Here is a 15,166-nt window from a genome sequence, read left to right on the forward strand (position 1 = left end):
TGACAAGCAAAACCATCCAAGGATAGGCGGGGCTTGCATGCTCAGATTCTAGGCTGAGGTCATAGGAAGGGTCCCAGGGCACAGCCCTTCAGGGAAACCTGCCTTCCCTTAGTGGAGGAAGACATCCTCCTGTCCCCCCATGGTCTCACCAAGGATCACAATTGTGCCAACTGTGCTCAGCAAAACCCACCCCCTTCCATAGTAATTCCCTGCTCAGGGACACAAATGCCCTCCAATGTAGTCATTCCTGTTCCTGACCCGTGGTCTGTGGGAAAACCCAATTGAAGACACCAACTTCTCCAGGGAGCCTGGGAGTCCTCGGATCCTGTGGCTGGTCACAGGATGACACTTGTCCTGTTATCTGGGAGGGGAGGGTGGGGGCAACGGGTCTGCCTGCAGAGCAGATGCCACCTGGTGCAGTGACCAGGTTTCCTCTGCCCCAGCTGCACGAGGCGATGGGGGGCCGCAGGCAGAGGTTTTTGTATGAGCCTCTGTCACAGTGTGGTGTGTTCGGCGGAGGGACCCAGCTGACCATCATGAGTGAGTCTCTTTTCCTTCCCCCTCCTGCCCTGCCCTACCCTGGGTTCCAGGCAATGTTTTTCCTTTTACTGTTTTCTGTGTGTCTTGTGTCTGAGGTCAAGCTTCTCTCTGTACCCAGCTCTGGGGACAGCACCCTCCCCTCAGAGCCCCGCATGTCTCCATCCTTCCCATGTCACTTCAGAGCCAGGGGGCCTGATGTGTGACCTGATCAGACATTGGGACTGTGTATCTGCTTGTCTGGTTGTCTGTCTGAGGGAGTCTTTCTCCAGTGTCTGTCAGAATGTCCCTCAGGACATATTGGATTCCTAGGATTTGCTCTCTTCTGTCTTGTCCCCCCTTGACCCCTGTCAGACCAGCTTTGTCTGTGGGTCACTTGGGCCCCATTTCACAGGGACGAGGGAACAAGGGGCCTGGAGGGAGTGACCACCCGGGAGACCCTGGAAGCACCTGCTGTTCACTGTCAGGGTGAAAGATGAGGAGCACAGTGCTGAAGTCAGGGCAGGGACTCCCAGTTTGTGAGACACAGGATGTGGGGGACACCCATGGCTTCAGGACGGCCATGATTGAGCTCTGAGTCAGCCTTGGAAGCAGGGAATCTTTAGGAAAGAGGAAGGGACAAGGATTTGGGCACAATAGTTCAGATGAAAGTTATCAGGAAGGAGGATATTGGGAAAATGTGGTCCCTGGGCCTCCAAGGACTCAGTCCATCCCACCCACAAACCCCAGAGACAGATGCCAGAGTCCACAGTGTGAACACTCTGCTGCTGTGACCAAGTGCCCCGGGGGTGTGGGTGACCTAGCAGAGACTGTGGAGGGACAGAAACCCAGGAAAAGTATAGAGGCACCATCTTCTCCTCTTGTCCTCAGGCCCTGATCCCAGAAAGAGGCCCCAGCACAAAGGTCTGGGTATAAGGGCCCTGAAGGACAGTGGTCAGAGTCCCTCATAGAGAGGAGCAGAGTCAGAATTGCCCCCCACGTGCACCCCTCAGAAGAGTCTGAGACCTCAGACCCATGGGCTGAGGGAATAGGCAAACCTGAAAGGCCCTGTCAGGAGGTCAGAAGGAGCCAGAGGCCACAGCAGAGGGTAAATGTGTGTGAGGGACGCCAGGGCCCTGGGAGGGCTGGGGAAGGTGAGGGGCAGGCCAGGCTCTGGGGCTCTCAGAACAGATAATGAGTTTGTGAAAACATCCACACCTACCCTTCTGCTGAGGACTCTCAGGCCAATAGCTCTTGAATAAGGTTCACACAGCTGGATGTGGTACCCCAAGATCCCTCTTCTCTCCCCAAGTCAGCGGTTTCCATAAGGGACTGACTCTGAGCCTGTCCTATCCTGCCCCTCCCCCACCACACAGGTCAGCCCAAGGCCACTCCCGCTGTCACTCTCTTCGCACCCTCCTCTGAGGAGCTCAAAGACAACAAGGCCACACTGGTGTGTCTGATGAGTGACTTCTACCCACCCACCGTCTCCGTGGCCTGGCAGGCAGATGGCAGTCCTGTCACGCAGGGCGTGGAGACCACCAAGCCCTCAAAACAAAGCAACGGCAAGTACGCGGCCAGCAGCTACCTGAGCCTGACAGGTGACCAGTGGAGAAGTCACAAAAGGTACAGCTGCCTGGTCACCCACGATGGCAAGACCGAGGAGAAGACAGTGGCCCCCGCAGAATGTGTTTAGGGCCCTGGCCCCCTCCCCCCAGCCCTGGGGGCCTGGAGCTGCAGGATCCCAGGGGACGGGTCTCCTTTCCCACCTAGGTCATCCTGGCACTTCCCCCGCACCCTGTAAACTCTCAATAAATACCCTCACTGCCAATCAAAACCTGCCCCATCTCATTATTTCTTGTCTCATTTTATTTTGACATTTCTGCCACATTCTCAGTGAGTGCTAGGGACCAGTCCTGCTATGCTCAAACTATTACTATGATGAATTCCAGCTTCTCTCTAATCACCCAGGTTCCCTTCTCCATCTTCGACCACTCATAAGTTTGGGCAACAAGGTGTGAGCTTGAGCCAGGCAGGGTGGGTTGGTTTCAGCAGAGATGGATGTGGGGCCATGAGTAGGATCAAGGACCACTAGAATCTGAATCCCGGGGAGTCTGGACCACTAAAGTCAGGCCCGCGATCCACTGAGTTTATGGCTGGTTTGTGGATGGAGGCCAGAGATGCCCCGCCTGCATCAGGGGCCAACATGTTGAAATCGGGCGAACGGGAAAAGGCACAGACCCCAGGATGGGAGGAGTACCCATAGCTTGTCGGAGAGGCTAAGTGTGAATGAAATTCAGGAGTGGTCACACCGAGTGACACCAGGTCACAGCAGAGTAGTGTGGACTGAGGGTTTGTCAACGTCAGGCTTCCGAGAGGACTCAGCATCCAAAGACTCTCCTGTTGGCCTGACCTCCTGCCCCCCTTGCTCACTATGGCTCCTGGTCCCCACCCCTCTGCACCTGCTGTTTGATGTCAGAGACACAGTCACTGCAGGGGTCCTGACAATGCACCAGGTCAGCCTCTTGGAGGTGGACTCTCCCACCATCCTGTGGGTCCTCTGTGCCCCGGGGCTCCCAGACCATCTTCTTTGTGCTTCTATAATATCAGGGAGTAGAGAGCTGCCTGCTCAGTGGCCTCCGTATGGCACAGACAGGACAGGAACAGAATCTTCCAGGATAGGGAGCTCTGGAGGCACAGCAGGGCTGAGAAGGGGGCCTTCCTGGTGCTCACTCACATCCACTCCTGCCCAAACCATGACTCTGAATTAGAAAGAGCCTCCAGGGTGGTGGTGTCCAAAGCACCTGTGTAAGCCCTTGTCATGGAGATGCAAACTGAGATGTCCCATGGCCAGGTCAACAGTAGCCCTGATGGGCACAGTGCCAGGGGCCCTGTGTCTGCACCCCAGCTGCTGTCCCAAGGCTGATGTCCTCTCAGTGTGTTACACGTCACACATGAGGGCCACACCACGGAGAATTCAGTGGCCACTGCAGAATGTGCTTAGGCCCCCACCCCAGCCACAGGGGCCTGTAGCTGCAGGATCCCAGGTGAAGGGTCTCCCCTCCTACCTAGGTCATCCCATCTCTTCCCCCTGCACCCTGTAAATCCTCAATAATTCCCTCACTCTCAATCAGAAATCCTGCTCCACCTTATTATGTTTTATGTCATGTTTAATCTGACATTTCTCCCATGTTCCTAGTGGGAGAATTCTGGTACCCAGGGGGAAAGTGGCCCAGGAGAGACACCCTCTGTATCTTTGGTCCTCTTGCTAGCTGGGCCTTTCTCCACCAGGAGCTATGTGTTCACTCGCCTCTGTCCCATCAGGTTGGCACCAACTCTGTCAAGCTGGATCTCACACCGATTCTATGTCTCCTCAATAAAGACCTAATCATGGGTCTTCCAGCAGCTCTAACATTCCCTCTGTATCTGTTTCTGTCTGCAGAGTGAAGGGTCACAGCATGGAGCAGGGGTAGTTCCTGATGACATCCTATGTCCACGTGGTTCCGCCCTCAAAACACTAGGTACCCAGGTGAGCTCCCTGCCCTGGTAGGAACTTTGATCCCAAGCAAGAAGCTGTTCCTTGACATGATCCAGGGACACAGTCTTGTCCACCTGGGAAGGAAGAGAAACAGGGGGATCCCTGAGAGAGGCATCAGAGGATGTCTAGAGGAACCCAAGAGCCCAGCTGTGGGCTAGAGACAGAGACAATAGGGAAAGACGCTCGGACTCAAGGCTACGGTCTCAGCAGGAACAGACATTGGGTTATTTCCTGTGACGCAAGGGAGATCCCTCAGGGTAGTATTTAACACGTGTGGGGGGGGCATACTTGTGCCACCCCCAAGAAATTGTAAAAAAAATTGCACAAAGCACATACAGCTGCATTTCTTAGACTTTCACCCTCTTAAATGGTAAGCGTACTGATAAGTCCTGCAGCAAAAAGAGTTTGATGTGATGTTCCCCTTTTCCCACTTTTGGACCCAAAATACCTCGAAAACTTCCAGTGTTCTGTGGAGCCAGTTTGGGGAACATGATGTGAGGTTGATGCACACAAGGGTTGGGTTCCGTGTGGGGTGAGATTAGAGTGGGGCCGTGGCTGAGCTCAAGGTTACCACTAGCCTGGAGCTGGAATCTCAGTCCTGGGAAATCTGGACCACTAAATCAGGCAAAAGGATCCATTTACGGTTGGTTTGTGCATGTAGCCCTGGGACATTTAGGCTGAAACAGGGGAGGACATGGTGCAATTGGGCAAATAAGAAAAGGCACCAACTTTAGCACAGAATGGGCACCTATTGCTTGTCAGAGAAGCTCACTCAGAGTGGCATTTTGGAACAGCTAGGCAGAGTGACACTAGGTCAGGGCAGAGTAGTGTGCGCTGTGAGCTAAGTCGAGGTCAGGCTTCCACGGGACTCAGCACCTCCAAGCCCTCCTGCCCGCCTGGCCCCACTGCTTGCTTTGCTCACTGTGGCTCAGCCTCTCCCACCCACAGCCACCTCCTGCCTCATGTCAGAGATAGACTCAGCCCAGGGCCCCTGACAGCAGGCAAGGTCAGAGCACTGGATGTGGAGACGCCCACCATGTCTCTAGGTTCTCAGTGCCCTGAGATCCCACAGGCCACCCTGTTTCTACTTCCAGAACAGGCCAAAGACAGAATCTGCAAGGACTGAGTGTCCTCCTGCCTCCCTGGGCAATCAATGGATACCCTTTCTGTACTGGGGCTGGTGCTTTTTCTCATTGATGGGATCTGTGAATTCAACGAGTTCTGGAGTCAAACAGGGCTGAGAAAGGCCACCTCCTGGTGCTCCTCATCGCCACCCCTGCGCCAAGCCCAGGCTCTGGATTAGCAGGAGGCTTCAGGGTTGCCGTGTCCACAGCACCCGTCTGGGCTTATTTCCTATTTTCCTTATTTTCTCAGAGGGTCAAACTTGTAGTCCTGCGGGGTACTATGCCAGGGCCCCCCATCCCAGCGGCTGCCCCAAGAACAGCCTCCTTTGTGTGTGTTAAAGTTGATACTGTGGAGAATGTTGAAAACAAAAATAAGGAGAGGAGGCATGAAAGGGACCCCACTGTTCTGATCACACAGCCCACCTAAGAAGCAATGCAGGGAGAACTCGGACCTGGCCACAGCCGAAGAGCCCCTCCCTCATGAACATTTAAACGCAAATCCTATACATCCTGCCTTTTCACCTATGGATACTCATGGCTGGCCTGGAGAGATACGGACCTATAGATAAATAAAACAGCACACAAAAATCACTAGGCATTCCTTAACACCAGAAATAACCGACATCTCAACAAATCCCTCACAAATGATATTTTGGGGACTTTCTTTAGTTCTATCTCTACGGGGCTTCAAGAAGGTTTGCATGGGCGATGGGTGCATGTGTTTTTAGGCCCCACTGTAACCCTCTGGAATCTCCCAGATGGCTCTAGAGTTTCCTGGCGAGGCAGGAGCTGCCGGAGCTGAGAGCTGCTTCTAGGTCTTTCCCAGGCCAGGGACAGACTTTGCCCCTTTGAGCTGGAACCTAACGCCTCTGTCTGCTTCTGCTTTTCCTGCAAAGTTCTTGCATGGAGAGGCTTAATAGGGTTCAGGATGGGCACAGGCAAAACTTGTTCTCAGGAAGACTGGCTGCTTTCAGCACAGACACCCATGTTGGCTGTCATTCATTTAGCATCACTGGCTGAGTCAGATGAGCAGGAGTGAGGAGGGTCCATGTTCCGTGTCATGCCCTTCTTATAGGGGCTGCAGCCTGTCCGTGAAGGGGGGGCCCTGTAGCTGTAATTAAAAACCGGTGTGTCATGCTCCGGGCAGGAAACACTTGGCACGGAGATGAGGCAGGGCCCTGCCAGCCTCCCGGGGTGAGCAAGCAGTCACGACCATGTTGAACTCTGAATAAAACGGTTGTGCTAACTCAGTAAATGTGTTAAATAAGTGTGTGAAATGGATGTGTCTGAATCCACTATCATCAAATTTTACTGATGAGGACATGCGGCCACATTGCTGGTGACAAGGATGGGGCCAATATTGCACATCTTTCCAGCTGGAGCCTCTTGGGGTGGCACCTGGGTCCACTTTCATGACTGCAGGCAATGTCCACGGCTCCTGCTTTCTGCAATGACATGTTCCACCTCATCATGTCTCATTCCAGGGCCAGGCTGAGGCTCAGCCACTGATCCTGCTCCTGTCTGTTGGGAGGAGATGTGGGAGACCACAGTTGGGACACTCGGTAATGTGTCCCATTGGGGCAAGGCAATGACAACCACTTCACACTTAACTCACCCAGTGTGAGACCAGATTGAGGGGACCCAGGGGGTGCTGCAAGGTGAAACTGGAAGATGAGGCTGGAAATTCCCACAGGGATCAGCCAGGACCATGTTGGGTCATCATTGTTTTCATGACATGAGCTGAGTCGGATGGTCATTTACTTTGCTCCTCCAATGAGTAGGAAGATCAGTGTCTCTGTTCAGGTCCTTCTCATCAGGGCTGGGTCTGGGATGGAGGGCCCTGCCGCTGTGATTTATTCACCCAGAAGTGTGTTTCATGGTCTAGAATAAAACAAGAATGAGACTCCTCCCTTTATTCACCACTTCACGAACTCATGCTCTGGGGCCCAGCCACCCTCCAGAGTGTTGGCGAACGCAGAGCCATGTGAATTCTAGCCCATAGTCGCATGACAGGTAGGATCCACCGTGATGTGGTGATGACAGAACATGGACATTTGCCCACTGGGAGCCTCTTTAGGTGGCTCCTGGAATGCCTCACAAGATCCCAGGGGACCTGAATGGCTCCAGATTTCTCAGATGACAAAATGTTCCACCTCGTCGTCCCTTTCCTGCCCCAGGCCTGGGACCAGCCAGTGACCCTGCTTCCCTGTAGTAGGAAGTAGTGTTTGGAGACCACAGGCTGCTAATAGGTCCAATTAGAAAGAGGCAGTGGCAGCCACCACACACCTGATGTACCAAGCATGAGACTAGAGTGAGGGGACACAAGGGATGCTACCCAGGACACTCTGCAGGATGAGGCTGGCGTTTCCCGTAGGGACCAGCTAGGCCCCTCTCACCAGGCCCACGACAAGTAGGAAAGCTGCAAGGAGGATGGGGCTGACACCAGTGAAGACAGGGCTGGGTGTTGGAGAAGTTCCCAAGAAGCTTTGCTCCAGGGAAACCTGCCCTTCCCTGGAAGGTGGAGGACATCCTGGTGTTGCCCCATAGTCTCACAGGGGACCATGGATGTATCAGCTCTTCCAGGAGGAGACCACTATCCCTTTCCCCCAAAACTCACTCCTTACTGACAAATGCCCTCCAGTGAATGCATTCTTGTTCCGGGCAGGTGGTCCATGGGAAAACCCAATTCAAAACATTGACTTCCTTAGGGAGCCTGGGTTTCCAGGGATCCTGCTGTTGGTCACAGGATGCTGTCAACTGCTCTTTTATCTGCAGGTTGAAGGTCAGGGCCCTGCGGTCTCCCTGCTGAGCAGACACCACCTGGGAGAAGAACTTGGCTTCCTCCCTTACAGCTGCAGGTAGGGGACGGGGAGTACCAGGGAGGGGTTTTGGTACGAGCCTCTGTCACAGTGGGATGTATTCGGCAGAGGGACCAAGGTGACCGTCCTAGGTGAGTCTCTTCTTCCCCTCTGTCCCCTGCTTTTCCCAAGACTTGGGGCACTTTGCTGCTGCTTCTGCTGTTCTCTCTGTACCTTGCTTGTCTCAGCCTGTGGTCCAGCTTTTTCCCTGGACCCAGCTCGGGAGTAAAGACCCCTCCCCTGCCTGCTCAGACCTCTGCCTGCCTCCGTCCTTCCCCTGTCTCTAGAGCCAGAGGTGCTGGACAGGGCAGTCTGGTCAGTGTTGACTGTCTGTTTGTCAAGCCATGTTGGGTCCCTAGGACTTGTTCTGTTCTGTCCTCCGTCTAGTCTCCTGTCAGACCACCTTTGTCTGTGGGATCATTTCAGCCTCATCTCAAGGGGAAAAGGAACAATGGACATGGAGGGCGTGACCACTTGGGAGACTTTAGAAGGACCCAGAACCTTCAGGAATGAGGCTGGTCACCTGGGCTGTGGGACTTTGCATCTAGGCTTGGAGACAGAAAGAAGGTGGGGGGCATCCTGGAGCCTCAGGACCACCATGTCATAGCTCTGAGCCTGGGACTCAGGGGGCCCAGTCAGGAGTGAGGAGAAGTGTCCAGAAACAAAGTCGGCAGGCACAGCATCATTGAAGACCCTGGTGTTCCGGGAAGGGGGCTCCTGGGCCTCTGCCAGCTGCAGTCCTAGAGGTGTCAACCCCTGAGCTTACAGATGGGCACCTCCCAGTGTGGCGGGTCAGCTCTGTAGGCAGAGGACTCTGACATGGACTCCACAGCTTGAGGGAGTCCAGGACAAGGAGGCTCACTCTGCCTTGTCCCCTGAGAGGTTCCACAAGAGATAGACTTGGGGAAAGACACACCTCTTAGGTTAAAGTCCTACAGCCCCTAGAGCAGATGTGTCAGGACAGAAGAGTCCCCATATTGAATCCACCAGGAGACTCAGATCTCAAGACACAGACAGCCAACCCCAGACAGGTGTCATGAGAATGTCAGGACAGGCTGGGGCCTTGGCTGAGGGGCAGGTGCCATGAGGGGGCCCAAGGTCTAGAGGGTCTCAGGACAGGTGATGGGCAGGTCCAGCCTCAAGGGTTCCCAGGACTCACAGAGATCTGTTTTAGAAACACCCAGATACACCCTCCCTGGAGATGGTGTGCACCATGGTTCTGCACTGACTCTGGGGTGCCAGGCCCCTCCTTACTCCCTGAGGTCAGGGGTGCCTACAATGGACTCTGAGCCTCTGGTGTCCTGCTCCTCCCCGACCCCACAGGTCAGCCCAAGGCCACTCCCACAGTCAGCCTCTTTGCACCCTCCTCTGAGGAGCTCAGCACCAACAAGGCCACACTGGTGTGTCTGATGAGTGACTTCTACCCGGACTCCGTCTCCGTGGCCTGGAAGGCAGACGGCAGCCCCATCACCCAGGGCGTGGAGACCACCAAGCCCTTGAAACAGAGCAACGGCAAGTATGTGGCCGGCAGCTACCTGAGCCTGACAGGTGACCAGTGGAGAAGTCGCAGAAGGTACAGCTGCCAGGTCACGCACGAGGGCAAGACCGAGGAGAAGACGTGGCCCCTGCAGAATGTGCTTAGGGTCCCGGCTCCCACCTCAGCCATGGGGGTCTGGAGCTGAAGGATCATCAGGGAGGGGTCTCCCCTCCCACCCAGGTCATCCCAGCCCTTCCCCCTGCACCCTGTAAACCCCCAATAAATACCCTCACTGCCAATCAAAACCTGCTCCATCTCATTATTTCTTATTTCATATTTAATTAGGCACGTTCCTTGGGTTCTCAGTGGGAGTTGGCAGGAATTTTGGCACCCAGTGGAAAAAAGAGACCAAGGGAGAGGCTCAAGTCTCTCCAGGAAAACAGGCCAGGACCAGAGGAGTCTGGTCATCAGGACATCAGCGCCTCTGCCTTCTTCCAGCCCTCTTCTTTTCTTTCACATGACGCCCTGGCCCCACTCCCTATCTCCTTCCTGGGTGGAGCTGCCTATGGCTAGAGCCTCCAGATATGCCCACGCTCTCCGCCATGGGGTCAGGGCCCTCTGTCTATCCTGAGTCCTCTCTTTTCTCAGCCTGGAAATCCGGCTTTGGGCCCAGAATCCTGCCACACTTGTGCTCCCTCTCACTCCTGAGAGCTGGGCTGTTCAGGACACTCTAGCACTGATGACTTCATGAACTCTTAAATTTGGGACCTACTTGGATTTTTCCCCCAATAGCAGCTTCAGAGATATAAGAGGAATAGGAGGAAGCCCAAGGAAACTCACACAAAGATCTGTCAGGAAGCTCCAGACACTTGGCAAAGATAAGCTTTGAGCTCCCTGGAAACCAGGGTGAGGAGGGAAATAGCAGCTTCTTAATTTCTATGGGATTCAATAAAGCATTTGTTGGAGGGAAGTTGGTGTCCTCTAGGCTGAAGCCAGATGTCTTGTCGCTGTTAAAAGTGAGGACATGTTGGTAGCCAGGGGAGCTGCTCTTTTTTAGGGCCCCCTGACCCCAGGTCCAGCTGCTCCAGGGGCAGGAGTTACTGCCACTTTTAGGCATCAGAACTTACCTTGATGGCTGTGACCTAAGACTCTCAAGAAGCCCTGGAGTCATGGCCCAGAAGAACCCTGGAAAAGAAGGTTGTGTGGAGCCCACCACAGTGGGGGTGCCTCCCTCAGGACCCTGAAATACTTTCATTCTGAGGACTTGGGGACTCAGTAGAGACTGCTCCTAATGGTCCCTGCTGCCTCACGGAGTGCTCTGGTGCGAAGGTACACATAGCCCCTAAACCCAGCCCACTGGTCAGATCCAAGCCATGGCCCCCCAAGAGGTCCAGGACCACCTAGGGATGGAAGGCCACTGATCAGAGTGAGGTATCTCAGCAGAAGAGTCAGGAGTGGACCAGGAACTCTCAAGACAGAATGAGGCCAGGAAGACGGGAATCCTTCTTTTCTTTTTTTTTTTTGTAGAGACAGAGTTTCACTTTATGGCCCTCGGTAGAGTGCCGTGGCGTCACACAGCTCACAGCAACCTCCAACTCCTGGGCTTAGGCGATTCTCCTGCCTCAGCCTCCCGAGTAGCTGGGACTACAGGCGCCCGCCACAACGCCCAGCTATTTTTTTGTTGCAGTTTGGCCAGGGCCGGGTTTGAACCCACCATTCTCGGCATATGCAGCTGGCGCCCTGCTCTTTTCTATCTATTCCATCTGCTTGTAACTGTCAGGAACCCCGTGGAATCCCTAAAGGGTCTTATTCTGACAGAAGAGATGGCTCTTCCAACAACTTTTGCTCCATTGTGCTTTTCCAGCCTGGGGGAAGATGAGGAGTTGGAAGAGGAATATGATGATGAGGAATCTCTTAAGTTCCCTAGTGATTTTTCACGTGTGTCCAGTAGAAAGAAACTCCCATCCTGGAGATAGCAAGCAGCACCACTTTCCAACCAAGAAGGATGCTGGCGAGGGTGGACATAGAGACCCTAGATGCCCTGGTTGAGATTGGTTGGGTTAGAAATGAAGCCCAGCAGTTGAGCACAGAGGGATTGTGGGGAGCAGAGGACACGCCAGCTTGGACAGCTTGGACAGGCCAGCTTCTGGTGGCTGATTGAACTGCTGGTATTGGTGGGAGAGTCTGTGGAAACTTGTGGCCATCTCTTCTATGTCTGCAGGCAGCTGAAAAGCAGTGATCTGGACCTTTTTCAAGTTTGGGTGGGAGTCTGGGCAGGGTGGCTGGGGGGCTGGGCCCAGATGATGTTCCAATTTCTAAACTAGGGATTTTACTATGGGGCAGGGCTATTTCTTAGGCTACTTTTGCTATAGGGCAGCCCACTTTCTTAGGCTACAGGGTGCTTCGCTGCTCCTGGGTCTGGCCCTCTTTTGGGGATGTCTATAGTTGGGCTGGTGGTTTCTGGTGGGGCTGGGTGACTGATTAGGCTGGCAGGCTAAGGCCATCTGGCTTTTCTTGGCTAGATTTTCCCGCCTTGCACTTTGGCTTGACCCTGTTGAGAGAGAGGCCATGGCAGCAGCGGGTTAGAATAGCTCAGTGGGGCTGGGTGGAGTTTCCTTGGGTAGAACAAAGGACTCATAGGCAGGGGAATACACCTGTAGCCCCTGGGAGCTACTGCCAGCCTGAAGAGAAGTGGCTCGACTCTTGATCATGGCTGGGGTTCCTGAGGACGAACTGAACCCTTTCTGTGTGCTGGGAGTTGAAGCTACAGCATCAGATAGTGAAATGAAGAAGGCTTATAGACAGCTGGTAGTGATAGTTCATCCTGACAAAAATCACCATCCTGGGACTGAAGAGGCCTTCAAAGTGTTATGGGAAGCTTGGGACATTGTCAGCAGTGCTGAAAGGTGGAGGAATATGAGGATGAAACGAATGACAGAGAATGAGCTGAGCCAATCAGTGAATGAGATTCTGTCCAAGCTACAAGATGACCTCAAGGAGGCAATGACTACTATGATGTGTAGCCCATGCCAAAGAAAGCAAAGAAGATTTGTAATGGACCGGGAACCTAAGTGTGCCGGATATGGGGCTGAACACAATAGGCTGCCTCCTGCGGAAGGAGAGTTTGGGGCAGAGTCAAGTATGTCGATCCCTCCAGATGGAGGGAAAGGTGTGTGACATCACAGGTACTCTCCTGTCCTCTAGAAATAGGGGCTTGTACTTCCAATCTCATACATGCTCTAAACTGATGTTTTTGGCCAATTGTGCCTTGTGTTTGTGGAGTGGGCTGGATGCCAACGTGCAGGAATCTCCCCAGGTCCCTTATCTCATCTCATTTGGTTCTCAGATCTCAGGCACTCAGTGGATGACAGAGACCCACCCTGGATTCTCTTCCTGCTGACCTTCAGGATTTCTTGAGTTGCATCTTACAAGCACCCCCAGGACAGATGTTCAACGGGAATTTCTTTGCAGCACCTTAGCCTGGCCCTGGGGCCGCTGCAGCCTCTGAGCCTAACAGCACAGTACCCAAGGGAAAAGCCAGACGGAAGCGGTGGAAGTGAGTGAGGAGGGCCTTCCACGGATACCCCTTCTCTCCTCAAATCAATGTAAGGGAATGAAAAGGACCGCAGACAGCATGGGATGGAGATTTATTTATTTATTTTTAAATATTTGAAAAAGGGAAAATGTTAAGCTTAAAAAAAAAAAAAAAAGTGAGTGGCTCAGCTCCCGTAGCATAGTGGTTACGGCTCCAGTCACATACACCGAGGGTGAAGGGTTCAAACCTAGCCTGGGCCAGCTAAACAACAATGACAACTGCTACCAAGAAATGGCTGGGCGTTGTGGCAGGTGCCTGTAATTCCAGCTACTTGGGAGGCTGAGGCAGGAGAATCACTTAAGCCCAGGAGTTTGAGGCTGCTATGAGCTGTGACAGCACAGTACTCTACTAAGGGCAACATGGTAAGACTCAGTCTCAAAATAAATAAATAAATAAAAATAAGTGAGGACATGTTTTACCAGATGGTTCGGCATTAATGGAAATTGGGCTGTGAAAAAGGTGCACTCTCAGGAGGCTCAGGACATGGCAATGGCCATGAGCCAGCTCATGGGACGTGCCCACAGCTGCTCCTGCACAGAAGTCCTCAGAGCAGGTCACCATCACTGGTCGGTGGGAGGTGGGGGAGCAGTGTTTACAGAGGAACAGTCCCCTGACTTACCCTGAGGGTAACTTCTGCCCCTGAATCCAGAGTAGGTCCTTGATTTAAATTCACAGCACCTTGTACCCGCCACAGAATGTCCTCTCCTGCCTGATGTTCCCTTGGGTGTCCCCAGACCACTGGACTGTGCCCACTCTTGCCCCAGCCTTGCACAAGTGTGCAGCACAGACAGTCGCCTGCTGTCTTCCTGGGGTGGGGGCTATTTATTAGCAGTTACTTCTTTATTTCATCATGGGCCTCACCTGGAAAACCAGGTCCCGAGTGGGGATGGCTGTGATGCTCCCAAGTCTGAGGCTCCAGGCGCTCTCCAAGACGAAGGAATAGGGTAAGGGAGGACAGCAAGGCCTACCCCAGTCCAGGCGTGGGGCTTTGGACCCTCTGCTGCTCTGTGAGGGACAGAGGGTGTGGGATCACAGGCAGCCGTCAGGCATGTGTCACTGTGGGGAGGTGCTGTGGGGTATCCTAGATGATTCTATCCCTCAGCTCCTATTTGAGCTCCCTATGACTGACTTCCAATTTAGAGGCTTGAAACAGCGTGAATTTATTCTCTCCCGGGTCTGGAGGTCAGAAGTCCAAAATGAGTCCCAGGGGCTAAGATGGTGTTGGCAGGGTCACCCGCTTCTGGAGACTCTGAGGAGAATACAGTTTCATGCCTTTCTAGCTGCTAGGGGACATCCACATCCCTTGGCTTACAGCCACTTCCTCTGTCCCTAAAGCCACCAATGTAGCATCTTCAAACCCCTCTCCCTCTCTCTCTCACTCCCACCCCCAAATCTCCTTCTCTGACTTTGACCCCCTGCCTCTCTTGTTCCCTTTAAAGACCCCCACCTCAGACCCACCCATCCAAAGAATCCAGGCTAATCTCCCACTTGAGTCTTCCTAACAAAGTCCCATGGCCACACAACATGGTACGTTGACAGGTTCTGAGATGGGGACACAGCCGTCCTTGGGGGACCATTATTCAGATGACCACAGATGTTTCCAGCTCTCTGGGGATTCAGGAAAACTCTTTTTCCTATTTCTCTGTGCCCCTGTCCAGTCATGTCCAGCTCACTTCTGGGGCTCTTCCCAGCGCCCAGGCCCATCCCTCCCAGTCCCTGGTCTCTTGAGGGCCTTTCTCCTCCTGGGTCCCAGAAAAGGGACTGTGATTTTATCCACAGCTCCAAGGCATTTCCTTCCTCCGGCCCCCTGTGGGGAAGTACTCTCTCCACACCCTCTCAGTCTGCCCTTGGAGCAAGATCCTGTTATGATCCTCAGCCTGGAGATCTTGGGTGACCTGCTCCGGGCTATAGCAAGGACTCAAACCTGGGCCTATTAACTTCAGATCTCAGCTCTGAACCCAGGTGCCCACCCAGCCAGGCCCTCCCACTTTGTCCAGCCTCCTCAACGGAGAGCTCGGAGCCCACTGGATGCAGGACCTCTGGCCCAGATCAGTGGAC

The 15,166-nt window shown here is 53.7% G+C and overlaps 2 pseudogenes and 2 gene segments (V, D, J or C); all 4 read left to right on the top strand.

The window, feature by feature from the left end:
- Positions 1-455: 455 nt before the first annotated feature.
- LOC128584445 (immunoglobulin lambda constant 6-like) lies at positions 456-2,339 on the top strand. The segment is given in 2 exon segments: positions 456-540; positions 1,893-2,339. Coding segments are annotated over 2 exon segments (405 nt in total).
- Positions 2,340-2,722: 383 nt separating this feature from the next.
- Positions 2,723-9,812, top strand: LOC128584446 (immunoglobulin lambda constant 1-like). The segment is given in 4 exon segments: positions 2,723-2,749; positions 3,959-4,045; positions 8,089-8,128; positions 9,360-9,812. Coding segments are annotated over 4 exon segments (513 nt in total).
- Positions 9,813-10,537: 725 nt separating this feature from the next.
- Positions 10,538-11,562, top strand: LOC128584447 (dnaJ homolog subfamily C member 14-like; annotated as a pseudogene).
- Positions 11,563-12,435: 873 nt separating this feature from the next.
- On the top strand, positions 12,436-13,077 carry LOC128584907 (dnaJ homolog subfamily C member 14-like; annotated as a pseudogene).
- Positions 13,078-15,166: the final 2,089 nt, after the last annotated feature.

This window comes from Nycticebus coucang, chromosome 4 (genome assembly GCF_027406575.1).
Source record: "Nycticebus coucang isolate mNycCou1 chromosome 4, mNycCou1.pri, whole genome shotgun sequence".
Taxonomy (NCBI): Eukaryota; Metazoa; Chordata; class Mammalia; order Primates; family Lorisidae; genus Nycticebus; species Nycticebus coucang.